Source organism: Somniosus microcephalus, chromosome 2, assembly GCF_052327205.1.
Source record: "Somniosus microcephalus isolate GS21.2 chromosome 2, FLI_Smic_1.0, whole genome shotgun sequence".
Classification (NCBI taxonomy): Eukaryota; Metazoa; Chordata; class Chondrichthyes; order Squaliformes; family Somniosidae; genus Somniosus; species Somniosus microcephalus.
Genome location: NC_140988.1, coordinates 382091142 through 382105649, shown reverse-complemented (window position 1 = coordinate 382105649; position 14508 = coordinate 382091142). Strand labels below are relative to the sequence as shown.

The 14508-nt window shown below is 52.4% G+C and overlaps 1 protein-coding gene across 1 annotated transcript; it reads right to left on the bottom strand.

Annotated features, from left to right (window-relative positions):
* Positions 1-212: 212 nt before the first annotated feature.
* On the bottom strand, positions 213-5373 carry LOC147123792 (homeobox protein not2-like). The gene is made up of 3 exons (XM_086005011.1): positions 4791-5373; positions 3898-4082; positions 213-720 (listed from the first exon to the last, which is right to left on the bottom strand). Exons 1-3 carry the CDS (start codon positions 5137-5139, stop codon positions 541-543), a joined length of 714 nt encoding a protein of 237 aa, XP_085861137.1. The 5' UTR covers positions 5140-5373; the 3' UTR covers positions 213-540.
* Between the last annotated feature and the right edge of the window lie 9135 nt (positions 5374-14508).

The window sequence follows — 14508 nt, the reverse complement described above, 5'->3', positions numbered from 1 at the left end:
GCAGATTCAATAGTAACTTTCAAAAGGGAATTAGATAAATACTCGAAGGGGAGAAATTTGAAGAGTTATGGCGAAAGAGCAGGAACTAATTGGAGAGCTCTTTCAAAGAGCCGGCACAGGAATGATGGGCCGAATGGCCTCCTTCTGTGCTGTATCAATCTATGATTCTATGATCACACACACACACACAGACAGAAGGAGAAGACACCTCCTTTAAAACTCCAGTTATATATTAGGTATATTTATACTAATATTACAATACAGAATATGATATTAACAATGCTAGAACAAACTAGGTCTTTTGGCTTAACATTGAAACCACACACACAGGGAGGTGGATTCGCTCCATGCTACAGGGGCTGAGTCAAGCACGCCGAGAAGTCCCAGGTCCGACGCCTGCTCCATGTACAGTCGCTTGGTTTCGGCTGGTGAGGCAGGATGCGGTAAACGGTTCCCGGTGCTACCAGCAGAGCCTAGTGCGGTCTTCAAATCGGGGGAGGGTTATGCGCTGAGAGTCTGTGGGGCAAATCCTGGAGGGCCTCACGGTTGGCCTGAAGCGGAGTTCTGGTGCTGGGGTTCAGGGCAGGGCCCCTCCTCGGTGCTCCGAGAGTCCGGGCTGGACTGCGTGCCCACAATGCCCAGTCTGGCCAGCTTGGCCTGCTGCTGCTCAAGGCTCTGTTTCCGCCATTTGATTCTTCGGTTCTGGAACCAGACTTTGACCTGTTGATTGGAAGGGCGGGGAAGAAAATAAGTCAAAACTTGACCGTGATGAAAAAAAAACAAATCACGAGACTCCCAAGATCCAGATCTTTTACATCTCAATGCCAAAAATGGCCACAATCTTAAAATTAGTCAATACCTTGAGTTTAGTCTTGAGGGGCTGAATGGCCTCCTTCTGCTCCTGTGTAACAGACTTGAGGGGCTGAATGGCCTCCTCCTGTTCCTGTGTAATAGGCTCGAGGGGCTGAATAGCCTCCTCCTGTTCCTGTGTAACAGGCTCGAGGGGCTGAATAGCCTCCTCCTGTTCCTGTGTAACAGACTCGAGGGGCTGAATGGCCTCCTCCTGTTCTTGTGTAACAGGCTCGAGCGGCTGAATGGCCTCCTCCTGTTCCTGTGTAACAGGCTTGAGGGGCTGAATAGCCTCCTCCTGTTCCTATGCAACAGGCTCGAGGGGCTGAATGGCCTCCTCCTGTTCCTGTGTAACAGGCTCGAGGGGCAGAATGGCCTCCTCCAGTTCCTGTGTAACAGGCTCGAGGGGCTGAATGGCTTCCTCCTGTTCCTGTGTAACAGGCTAGAGGGGCTGAATGGCCTCCTCCTGTTCCCATGTAACTGGCTCGAGGGGCTGAATGGCCTCCTCCTGTTCCTGGATGGCGAAGTGGAGTTGGGATGAATGGCCTTTCACTTCTGGATCGATGCTGTGACCCTACGTGGTGTGTCTACATCTGGCTGCTGTCCTTAAGACGAAAGTCTGAATTTTCCTTTTGCCGTTATTTTAATTCTGACGGTAAAATATCTGGGTCAACTGCCAGCATTGTAGAAAATGCTCATCAGAAGACTCCAGGCTGACATTTTCATGCTACATTTTTTTTATATTCTCTTCCCCCTTCCCTTGAAGGAGTTGAAGCTGTAGGAACCGAACCTGTGACCTCCTTACACTTCTCCTTCTCCTTCTTAGGCAGTCCCTCGGAACCGAGGATGACTTGCTTCCACATTAAAAATGAGTTCGCAGGTGACTGATGAGTCCAATGCGGGACCTGCAGTCTCTGTCACAGGTGGGGCAGACGGTGGTTGAAGGGGTGAAGAGACTCGAGGTATTCGGCACCTTCCCGGATGCTTCTCCTCCACTTTGTGCGGTCTTGGGCCAGGGGTTCCCAGGTGTCGGTGGGGATGTTACACTTTTTCAAGGAGGCTTTGAGGGTGTCCTTGAAGCATTTCCTCTGCCCACCTGGGACTCTCTTGCCGTGCCGGAGCTCTGAGTAGAGCGCTTGTTTTGGGAGTCTCGTATCGGGCATGCGGACAATGTGACCCGTCCATCGGAGCTGATCGAGCGTGGTCAGCGCATCGATGCTGGGGATGTTGGCCTGAGCAAGAACACTGACGTTGGTGCAACTATCCTGCCCTTGAAGGAGTTGAAGCTGTAGGAACTGAACCTGTGACCTCCTTACTAACCGTGCGCTGGTTTAACACTCGGCAGTGCACACTGCTCTTAAAGTGGGAAAACAGCACGCGTGGGGCCCACAACACAGCACAGTTAAAGCTCAGAATCCACTCATTTATAACACGTTGGAGGAGAGGGCCACGCTTGCTCGGAGGTCTCCGGACCACCTCCTTCTCTCCCACCCCTCCCAGAACCAGGCCATTCAGGGGTGATGTCAGGAAGCACTTCTTCACACAAAGGGTGGTGGAAATCTGGAACTCTCCCCCCCAAAAGGCTGTGGATGCTGAGAGTCAATGAAAGATTTCACGACTGAGATCGATAGACTTTTGTTGGGTGAGGGTATCAAGGGATATGGAGCAAAGGCGGGTAAATGGAGTTGAGGTACAGATCAGCCGTGATCTAGTTGAATAAAAAGGACACAGAAGCACTGAAGAAAGTGAAAAAAATATTTACAAGGATGGTACCAGAGCTGAGAGATTACAGCTATCGGGAAAGATCGAACAGGTTGGGGCTTTCTTCTTTAGAAAAGAGAAAACTTAGAGGAGACCTGATCGAGGTCTTTGAAATGATGAATGGGTTGGACGGGGTAAATGTGGAGAGAATGTTTCCACTTGTGGGAGACTACAAAACTAGGGGCCCTAAATACAAGATAGTTACTAATAAATCCAACAGGGAAATAAGGAGAAATTTCTTTACTCAGAGAGTGGTTGGAATGTGGAACTTGCTACCACAGGGAGGGGTTGAGGCAAATAGCTTCGATGCTTTCAAAAGAAAACTAGACGAGTACGTGAGAGAAAAGGGAATTGAACGATATGCTGAAAGGCTGAGGGGAGGTAGATGGAATGGGAGGAGACTCGAGACAGAATATACAGCACAGAAACTACCAGTCTATGTAATCATGGAACAGGCTCGAGGGGCTGACAGGAACAGGAGTAGCGCAATGTTCCGATGGTAAGTACTACAGGAGTGAGAGTTGGACATAGAAAGCCCTGAAAGGGTGACCGTCATTTGTCTAAACAGGCCCCTTCTCTCCCCTCCCCTCCTCTCCCCTCCCCTCCTCTTCCCTCCCCCCCTCTTCCCTCCCCCCCTCTTCTGTAAGTGTAACTGCTGTCCAATAACTCACCCAAGTATCAGCCCCAACAGGGAGTGTCAGCAGGCTGTTTGACTGCAGAAGGCAGCATAAACAAGCCTGAACCCATCCTCACCGAACCATCACACACACATTATCCAGTGCCAGATAGGTATTGGAAGGGGAATTTGCTGGGTGATTTTTACCCACTCTAGTCCAGGTTTACTAAGATCAGTTTTAGTGTCCCTACCACTGCTTCGTGTAAGCCCCCGCAGATGAGGGATTAAACTTGGGATCTTCCTGCTCTGTGTGGCACAGTACCAAGAATCATTCCTCCGAGATGCGAAGCATAAAAAACAAACACCATTCTCCTTCCACTTAATACCGCATCGCCTTAATACCACATCACTAAAACAGATGAGCTGGTCATTGCTGTTTGTGGGATCTTGCTGTGTGCAAATTGGCTGCCGCGTTTCCCTTCGTTACAACAGTGACTACACTTCAAAAAGTGTTTCATTGGCTGTAAACGCTTTGGGACGTCCTGAGTTCGTGAACAGGAGCGATAGAAATGCTAGCTCTCTCTTTACCTTGCTCTCTGCACTTCCCACCACTGACTTAAGTTAGAAGCTGAGCAGATACAGCGAGCAATTTCGACAGATTGGGAGCCTACCTGCGATTCGTTGAGTTGGAGAGCCGATGCCAGCAGAAACCTCTCGGACCCCACCATGTACTGCTGCCGGGCGAACTCCTTCTCCAGGCGGGCCAACTGCTCGTGGGTGAAGATGGTCCTCACCCGCTTTGATTTGCCAACTTTGGCTTTAATAGGAAGGAAGCCAGGCTTGGCCAGGGAGTATTCTGAGGGCAGAACAAAGAACGAAAGGATGATTTCCATCTAGCACTGGAAAACCTAGCTGGCTACTGGTAGACCCTCCCCAGCAATATCAACAACCCCCACCCCAATAAAAGCATTGGCTCAAGAATTGGGGACTATTTATTTCCTCCCATGTTGATTGAAAGAAAAGTACAAACACATAAAATATTTACAGAATCTTAAAGCACAGGAGGAGGCCATTCGGCCCATCGTGCCTGTGCTGGCTTTTTGAACGAGCGATCCAATTAGTCCCACACTCCCCTGCTCGTTCCCCAGAGCCCTGCAAATTTCTCCTTTTCAAGTATTTATCCAATTCTCTTTTGAAAGTTACTATTGAATCGGCTCCCACCGCCCTTTCAAGATTCCAGATCACAACTCGCTGCGTAAAAAAACATTCTCCTCATCTCCCCTCTGGTTCTTTTGCCAATTACCTTAAATCCGTGTCCTCTGGTTACCGACCCTCCTGCCACTGGAAACAGTTTCTCCTTATTTACTCTATCAAAACCCCTCATGATTTTGAACACCTCTATCAAATGTCCCCTTAACCTACTCTGCTCTAAGGAGGACAACCTCAGCTCAGATTCAAGCCATCAGATAAAGAGAGATTTGCCTCCAAGAGTGGGGTCAGTTCTTTACAAAATACACAAGTTCTGTATGAATCGGAACATTTACCAAATGGAGAGCCGGCTTACCGTGTGTGTAGTGACCCGCCCTGCAGCTGGTCGGGCGATAGACCAGGGGCGCTCCATAGTACAGAGGGTAGCCCGGGTGAGGATGCACCAAGCCCGGGTAGAGAGACTGCGGGATCTGGGGGCTCAGAGCAACGCCGGGGGGAGCGGAGCTCAGGGTGCAGGTCCCGCCGGAGCAACAGCCCCCACTCGGTCGCTGGAAGGAACAGGAGTTCTCGGAGCTGGAGAGAAGAGCATCGATGGTGAAGGACTTGCGGTGGGTTGGCTTGGAGGAGTAGTCGGGGCAGAGGGGAGTGCAGGGGAAGGGAGATGGATAAGCAAAGCCTCCAAGACTCAGTGCCGGGACTTGCATTGTTAGGACAAGGAACCAGATATAAAATATATCTCAAATCAAAGTCAACTCAACTCAACGCTGCTCCAGTGAAGTAAGTCGAGAGTTTAACAGTATATCCAGGACTCCTGAACTGAGGGGACAGGACAATGTGTGGAATCCCTCTCTCCCTTGTCCTTATACCCAAACTCCAAGCTGTGATGTGTCAATGCCCCCCTGGGGCGCCCTTGTCCTGTTAAGTACCAGATGAGAGAGATGAGCGGTTGAACAAGAGATCCAATTAATTGATTGACTGATGACACGCTGGTGTGGGGCAGTAGAATAATGACTGCGCTCATGTCAAGACATCTGTGTGAAATCTCAAAGCTCTGCTGCTGTCTTAGACTACAGTTTACCGAGACTCAGAAACTGGGAAGGAGACGGAGCCTTGATGTCACTTCAATCATCTGATTACCATTTAAATGCCAAAAGGGAAGAGGGAACAGGAAAATGGGTCTGGCTGAAACTTCTCATCACCTTACCTGGACAGTTAATCTGTCACCAGAGGTTGGCCTTAGTTACATTCATGTACTGTTCACTGAATCATAGAGATTTACAGCACAGAGGGAGGCCATTCGGCCCATCGTGTCTGTGCCGGCCGACAAAGAGCCATCCAGCCGAATCCCACTTTCCAGCTCTTGGTCCGTAGCCCTGCAGGTTACAGCACTTCAGGTGCATATCCAAGTACTTTTTAAATGTGGTGAGGGTTTCTGCCTCGACCACCCTTTCCGGCAGTGAGTTCCAGACCCCCAGCGATGTTCCCGGTAAGCTGTGTGGCCGCGCGGCGGTCAGGAGGACCCGTACAGACGGCTCACCAGCTTTAAAATGGAAAACCGCGCATGTGCGGAAATTTGAATGGGCTTCGCAGCCAAGGGGCCGTGCACCCAAAAAAGTTAGAGGAACATTGATTCCCAGCACCCTCTGGGTGAAAGAAATTCTCCTCAACTTCCCTCTAATCCTTCTACCAATTACTTTAAATCTATGCCCCCTGGTTATTGACCTCTCTGCTAAGGGAAATAGGTCCTTCCTATCCACTCTATCTAGGCCCCTCATAATTTTATACACCTCAATTAAATCTCCCCTCAGCCTCCTCTGTTCCAAAGAAAACAACCCCAGCCTATCCAATCTTTCCCCATAGCTAAAATTCCCCAGTCCTGGCAAAATTTGGTTAGCAGAGAAGAGTTTCCAGGTCTGAACAGGTTGGGATGGGAACATTAAAAACACCAAATAATGGAGTGCTAGAAAGTTCCGTAAGGCCAAGAAGTAGTGGCGCAAGGTACGTTCTGGCAGAAAAGCACTCACTGTAACTGGGTCCAGTTGGTCGTCGTCATACGTGTCTTCACACTGTTCCCTTTGGGGAACTGTATGAAGTGGTGGAAGGATTTCTGGCTGTGATTAACGCTCCTTCCGTGACCGTAACCATCTTCGTACCAGCCATTAGGGTGGTTAGCCCTATGGCGGGAGGGTTTTATGGGCTCCCACAACCCATACGAGGGGGGGGGGCCACCCACACCCACGGACGAAAGTATCCCGCTGGATGTCAACCCAGAATTTAGAGCCGGAGCGCCGACTCCACTTGCCGGGACTGTCTGGAGTGGGGTTCAAAACCCTACGCCTTCTGGCCCAGCGGCGGGGATGCTACCGCTACGCCAAAGGCCCACTCCTGGTCCAGTTGGTAAAACACATACAAAGGAAGAGGACGGAGTTTGAGAAGGAGAAAGGTGTTTATACACAACCTTATCCTGTTACTGTACATAGAATTTACAGCACAGAAACAGGCCAACCGGCCCAACCAGTCTATGCTCCACACGAGCCTCCCACTCAGCTTCATCTCACCCCATCAACATATCCTTCTATTCCCTTCATCCCACTCCAGGGACTTGAGCACAAAAATCCAGCCTGACACTCCCAGTGCAGTACTGAGGGAGCGCTGCACTGCCGGAGGTGCCGTCTTTTGAATGAGAGGTTAAACCGAGGCCCCGTCTGCCCTCTCAGGTGGACGTAAAAGATCCCACGGCCACTATTTCGAAGAGGAGCAGGGGGAGTTCTCCCCGGTGTCCTGCCCAATATTTATCCCTCCATCAACATCACTAAAACAGATTATCTGGTCATTATCACATTGCTGTTTGTGGGAGCTTGCTGTGCGCAAATTGGCTGCCGTGTTTCCTACATTACAACAGTGACTACACTTCAAAAAGTACTTCATTGGCTGTAAAGCACTTTGGGACGTCCTGAGGTTGTGAAAGGCGCTGTACAATTGCAAGTCTTTTCTTTTTCTCCCTCTTGTGTTTATCCAACTTCTCCTTAAATACATCGATACTATTCACCTCAACCACTCCCTGTGGGAGCGAGTTCCACATTCTCACCACTCTCTGGGTAAAGACATTTCTCTTGAATTCCCGATTGGATTTATTAGTGACTCTCTTGTATTGATGGCCCCTAGTTTTAGGCTCCACTACAAGTGGAGACATCTTCTCTCTGTCTACCCTATCGACACCCCTTCATAACCTTAAAGACCTCTATCCGGTCACCCCTCAGTCTTCTCTTTTCAACATTCTTTTCATGTTGAAATGTCTTGACACACAATGAGTTAATTTCAGGGTGTGGTGACCACTCCGAAGTAGGCAGACAGGGTGGGGGAACCGCATGGGGCTCAGCAAGATCCCACAGAAAATCTTCGAAAGAGCCGATGCTGACTCGATGGGCTGAATGGCCTCCTTCTGTGCTGTACCATTCCATGATTCCATGATTCCATGATTCCATGATTCCGTGATTCCATGATTCCATGATTCTATGATTCCATGATTCCATGATTCTATGATTCCATGATTCCATGATTCCATGATTCTATGATTCCATGATTCTATGATTCCATGATTCCATGATTCTATGATTCCATGATTCTATGATTCCATGATTCCATGATTCTATGATTCCATGATTCTATGAGATCAACGAGCAGTCAGGTTGCATTTATACTGGAGCATTAATGTCAATGTGAGGCAGAATATACCAGGGGCCGCCTGGCTGGAAGGCACCCTGTCCAATGGTACAGGTGGCCCTCTGGTAATTCACCCAGTTATAGCCATTCTTCAAGCTTTTTGTTACTTCCAGACTCAACTAGTTCAACGCTCTCCTGATCGGCCTCCCACCTTGCCTCCTCCGTAAACTTGAGGTCATCCAAAACTCGGCTGCCCGTGTCCTAACTCGCACCAAGTCCCGTTCACCCCCTGTGCTCGCTGACCTCCATTGGCTCCCGGTTGAGCAACGCCTCGATTTTAAAATTCTCATCCTTGTTTTCAAATCCTTCCATGGCCTCGCCCCCTCCCTATCTCTGTAACCTCCTCCAGCCCCACAACTCTGCGAGATCTCTGCGCTCCTCCAATTCTGGCCTCTTGCGCATCCCCCGATTTCTATCGCTCCACCATTGGCGGCCGTGCCTTCAGCTGCCGAGGCCCTAAGCTCTGGAATTCCCTCCCTGAACCTCTTGCCTCTCCACCTCTCTCTCCTCCTTAAAGGTGCTCCTTAAAACCGACCACTTTAATAACCAAGCTTTTGGTCACCTGCCCTAATATCTCCTTATGTGGCTCAGTGCCGAATGTTGTTTGATTACTCTCCCGTGAAGTGCCCTGGGACTTTTTACTATCTTAGAGGCGCTCTATAAATACAAGTTGTTGTTGCTGTTGGTTGTAGGGCTGGCAGAGGTTACAGAGATAGGGAGGGGGCGAGGCCATGGAGGGATTTGAAGACAAGGATGAGACTTTTGAAATCGAGGCGTTGCTGAACTGGGAGCCAATGTAGGTCAGCGAGCACAGGGGGTGATGGGTGAACGGGACTCGGTGCGAGTTAGGACATGGGGCGGCCGAGTTTTGGATGACCTCAAGTTTACGGGGGGTAGAACGTGGGAGGCCAGCCAGGAGTGCATTGGAATGATAGCAAAATACTGCAGATGTTGGAAATCCGAAACAACAACAGAAAATGCTGGAAAAACTCAGCAGGTCAGGCAACATCCGTGGAGAGAAATTTGAGTTGACGTTTCGGGTTGGACCCTTCTAGAGGTAACAAAGGCTTGGATGAGGGTTTCAGCAGCAGATGAGCTGAGGCGGGGGCGGAGACGGGCGATGTTACAGAGGTGGAAGTAGGTGGTCTGGTGATGGAGAGGTTATTGAAAACGAAGACCGAATCCTTCCTGATAAGAAGTATCCAGGAAACAGCGGCTGAGATGGCCTCTCTCCTCCCCCTACATGCACACACTAGAGATTAAGGGACACTCCTCCCAAAATGCAGCCTTGATGGTTTTCAAACGGTCATTACTCTTAAATGTTAGAATGTGACGCCGGTCTCTAATGAGCTGGGAAAAGTCACACCTTGAAACAGACCCTGCAGGGAGTGCGAAAACATGCACAAGTCAAAAGGAGATCTCAGTCAAACCTCCCCGTGCTTTTTATTAATGACTTTGGACATCAAATTAAAATAAAACAGATCAAGAGAGTAAGACACGACTCCTCACACACATACACAGACACACGCACGCACACACACACAGCCACGCTCAGACACAGGCATGCACGCTCAGGCATGCACACTCACACACGCACTGATACACATGTGTGCACACAAACACTGATACACACACTCAAGCACACTCACGCACACACAAACACACTGACATACACAAGCATACACACACACACAAACACACATGCACAAGGGCACCACAAACACGCAGAAGCACAAACACACACAAGCGCACACGCAGAGACACACACACGTGCAGCTGGGGAGCTGGGGGCGGGGGAAGCAATGTCCCAGCAGGTTAGTGTTGACACTGCTCTTGCCCAAGCTTGTGTGTGATCTTCGGGGGAGGTTGAAACTCTCAATAAAAATGCAAAAAAAAAACAGCCCCTGTGAGCTAACAAAGTGATCATCAGCTCATTCGATAAGAAAGTGCCTTCCTTTGATTGCTGGAACCCTGACACCTAGGTGGAAATGTCTCATTTGGCATCTGGGAGGCACACAAAGGAGGTTGGAATGGCAGGCTGTGAGCAGGCCAGGGGTGGGGGGGAGGGGACGCCTTGTGCTTTTACTGACTGCCCCAACACTCGCCAAGTAATCTCTGGGCCCAGCTACTAATGACAACATTTCAGTGCGACTGTGAACCTTTCCTCTTTGAAGGAGCAACCCGCAAGGGTAGAATCCTGACCTTGTAACGCCCAAAGCGGGGGCAGGAAAGGACCACTTTTGTGGGGCAATGTCCCGCGTCCCAAAGATGCCCAGAATACGTCCCACCCCCATATTGGGGTCAAGCGATTTTTCACCCGAAACAGGTGTCAGGTCCCTTGCATGTGTTAATGAGGGGCCCAGCGCCTGTTTTAGGACCACTTTCCAAAATTGGGCTGCCCCGATCAGTCCTGAAAACCTCAGGATTGCATCTCGAGGACGGCGGTGTGAAAACGGGCTGTATCGGATCGGATCGGCCGCCCGTTATACGCAGCGCCCGTTATACGCAGTTCCATTGCAACCGACGGAATTTCTACCCCCCCCCAGGTTTTCCTGCCATGGATGCGGCCGAGAGAGAGGCTGTCAGAAAATAGTAGCGTGCTGCCCCCCCCCCCCCCCCCAGCTCTCCGACACTCCCGAGGGCCTCTGACAGACCCAGATCACCCCCCCTCCCCCCCTGCCCCACCCCTTCCTGTTCTCCTTCTTCACCGCCCCCCACCACCAGTCCTGCAAGTTACCTCGGGGCCTCTGCCAGCGAGGGAAGAGGCCTGAATTGGTTCGTGGAGAAGCTGCCCCTGGAGGTGCGACAGGTGCCAGCTGCTCAGCACAATTATTAAAGTGAGGCCCGAGGCCCAGTTTGAGACCTCCCCAGGTTTGGGTGCACCAAAAACAGCCCATAGTGAATATTCCCCTATCCCCCCCATCCGACCCCAGCAACCCCCACATAACGTTCTCCTGTCTAACTGCCCTCCCTCAGCCAACACCACCAGCTATATACCGCCCGTCCACTTCACTGCTATTTATAGAAACACAGAAACATAGAAGATAGGAGCAGGAGTAGGCCATTCGGCCCCTCGAGGCTGCTCCGCCATTCAATGCGATCATGGCTGATCATCTAAATTCAGTACCCTGTCCCTGCTTTCTCCCCATACCCCTTGATCCCTTTAGCTTTAAGAAATATATCCAACTCCTTCTTGAATATATTTAATGAATTGGCCTCTACTGCCTTCTGTGGTAGAGAATTCCACAGGTTCACCACTCTCTGGGTGAAGAAATTCCTCCTCATCTCAGTCCTAAATGGCCTACCCCTTATCCTTAGACTGTGACCTTTGCTGGGATCTTGCTGTGCACAGAATGGTAGCCTAGGCAACAGTGACAGCACCTCAGTGCAATTCAAGGTATGTGAAACGCCTTGGAAGGTTTTAGCGATTTGGTGAGGCGCTATTTAAATGCAACTTTGTTCTTCCTTTACTCTGTATTGAGTTGGTGAACCACAGCGGCAGTCTGGGTTCAGGCTCCAGAGTCTTGAGCACATTTTCCAGGGTGACACTCCAGTACTGAGGGAGTGCTGCACTGTTGGAGGGTCAGTACTGAGGGAGATCCGCACTGTCGGAGGGTCAGTACTGAAGGAGCGCCGCACTGTCGGAGGGGCAGTACTGAGGGAGCGCCGCACTGTCGTTGGTTCAGTACTGAGGGAGTCCTGCACTGTCGGAGAGGCAGTACTGAGGGAGCGCCGCACTGTCGGAGGGGCAGTACTGAGGGAGCGCCGCACTGTCGGAGGGGCAGTACTGAGGGAGCGCCGCACTGTCGGAGGGGCAGTACTGAGGGAGCGCCACACTGTCGGAGGGGCAGTACTGAGGGAGCACCGCACTGTCAGAGGGGCAGTACTGAGGGAGTGCTGCACTGTCGGAGGGGCAGTACTGAGGGAGCGCCGCACTGTCAGAGGGGCAGTACTGAGGGAGTGCTAGCACTGTTGGAGGGGCAGTACTGAGGGAGCTCCGCACTGTTGAAGGGTCAGTACTGAGGGAGCGCCGCACTGTCGGAGGGGCAGTACTGAGGGAGCGCCGCACTGTCGGAGGGTCAGTACTGAGGGAGCTCCGCACTGTCGGAGGGTCAGTACTGAAGGAGCACCGCACTGTCGGAGATTCAGTACTGAGGGAGTCCTGCACTATCGGAGGGATAGTACTGAGGGAGCTCCGCACTGTCGAAGGGTCAGTACTGAGGGAGCGCCGCACTGTCGGAGGGGCAGTACTGAGGGAGCGCCGCACTGTCGGAGGGTCAGTACTGCGGGAGCGCCGCACTGTCGGAGGGGCAGTACTGAGGGAGCGCCGCACTGTCGGAGGGGCAGTACTGAGGGAGAGCAGCACTGTCGGAGGGGCAGTACTGAGGGAGCACCGCACTGTCGGAGGGACAGTACTGAGGGAGCGCTGCACTGTCGGAAGGGCAGTACTGAGGGAGCGCTGCACTGTCGGAGGGGCAGTACTGAGGGAGTCCTGCACTGTCGGAGGGGCAGAACTGAGGGAGAGCAGCACTGTCGGAGGGACAGTACTGAGGGAGTGCTGCACTGTCGGAGGGGCAGTGCTGAGGGAGTCCTGCACTGTCGGAGGGGCAGTACTGAGGGAGCGCCACACTGTTGGAGGGGCAGTATTGAGGGAGTCCTGCACTGCCGGAGGGGCAGTACTGAGGGAACACCGCACTGTCGGAGGGGCGGTACTGAGGGAGCGCCACACTGTCGGAGGGGCAGTACTGAGGGAGCGCCACACTGTCGGAGGGGCAGTACTGAGGGAGCGCCACACTGTCGGAGGGGCAGTACTGAGGGAGCTCCGCACTGTCGGAGGGGCAGTACTGAGGGAGCTCCGCACTGTTGGAGGGGCAGTACTGAGGGAATCCTGCACTGTCGGAGGGGCAGTACTGAGGGAGTGCCGCACTGTCGGAGGAGCAGTACTGAGGGAACGTTGCACTATCGGAGGGGCAGTACTGAGGGAGCGCCGCACTGTCAGAGGGGCGGTACTGAGGGAGCGCTGCACTGTCGGAGGGGCAGTACTGAGGGAGCGCCGCACTGTCGGCGGGGCAGTACTGAGGGAGCGCCGCACTGTCGGCGGGGCAGTACTGAGGGAGTCCTGCACTGTCGGAGGGGCAGTACTGAGGGAGCACCGCACTGTCGGAGGGGCAGTACTGAGGGAGTGCCGCACTGTCGGAGGGGCAGTACTGAGGGAGCGCCGCACTGTTGGAGGGGCAGTACTGAGAGAGCACAGCACTGTCGGAGGGGCAGTACTGAGGGAGCGCCGCACTGTTGGAGGGGCAGTACTGAGGGAGCGCCGCACTGTTGGAGGGGCAGTACTGAGGGAGCGCCGCACTGTCGGAGGGGCAGTACTGAGGGGGCGCCGCACTGTCGGAGGGGCAGTACTGAGGGAGCGCCGCACTGTTGGAGGGGCAGTACTGAGAGAGCACAGCACTGTCGGAGGGGCAGTACTGAGGGAGCGCCGCACTGTCGGAGGGGCAGTACTGAGGGAGCGCCGCACTGTTGGAGGGGCAGTACTGAGGGAGCGCCGCACTGTCGGAGGGGCAGTACTGAGGGAGCGCCGCACTGTCGGAGGGGCAGTACTGAGGGGGCGCCGCACTGTCGGAGGGGCAGTACTGAGGGAGCGTTGCACTATCGGAGGGGCAGTACTGAGGGAGCGCTGCACTGTCGGAGGGGCAGTACTGAGGGAGCGCCGCACTGTTGGAGGGGCAGTACTGAGGGAGCACAGCACTGTCGGAGGTGCCGTCTTTTGGATGAGACCCTAAACCGAGGCCCCGTCTGTCCTCTCAGGTGGGCGTAAAAGATCCCACAGCCACTATTGAAAGAACAGCCGGGGAGTTACACAGGACCATAGGAACAGGAGGAGGCCATTCAGCTCCTCGAACCCTTTATAATTTTAAACATCTCAATTAGATCAACACTCAACCTTCTAAACTCAAGGGTATACAAGCCCAGTCTGTGCAACCTGTCTTCATAGACTTTTAGTCCCGGTATCATTCTGGTGAATCTGCACTGCATCCCCTCCAAGGCCAATATATCCTCGCTGAGGTGCCACTATTTATCCCTCAACCAACATCACTAAAACAGATGATCTGGTCATTATCACATTGCTGTTTGTGGGAGCTTGCTGTGCACAAATTGGCTGCCGCGCTTCCTCGGTTACAACAGTGACTACACTTCAAAAAGTACTTACATAAAAACATAAACATAGAAGATAGGAGCAGGAGTCGGCCATTCGGCCCCTCGAGCCTGCTCCGCCATTCAATGCGATCATGGCTGATCATCCAAATTCAGTGCCCTGTCCCTGCTTTCTCTCCATATCCCTTGAT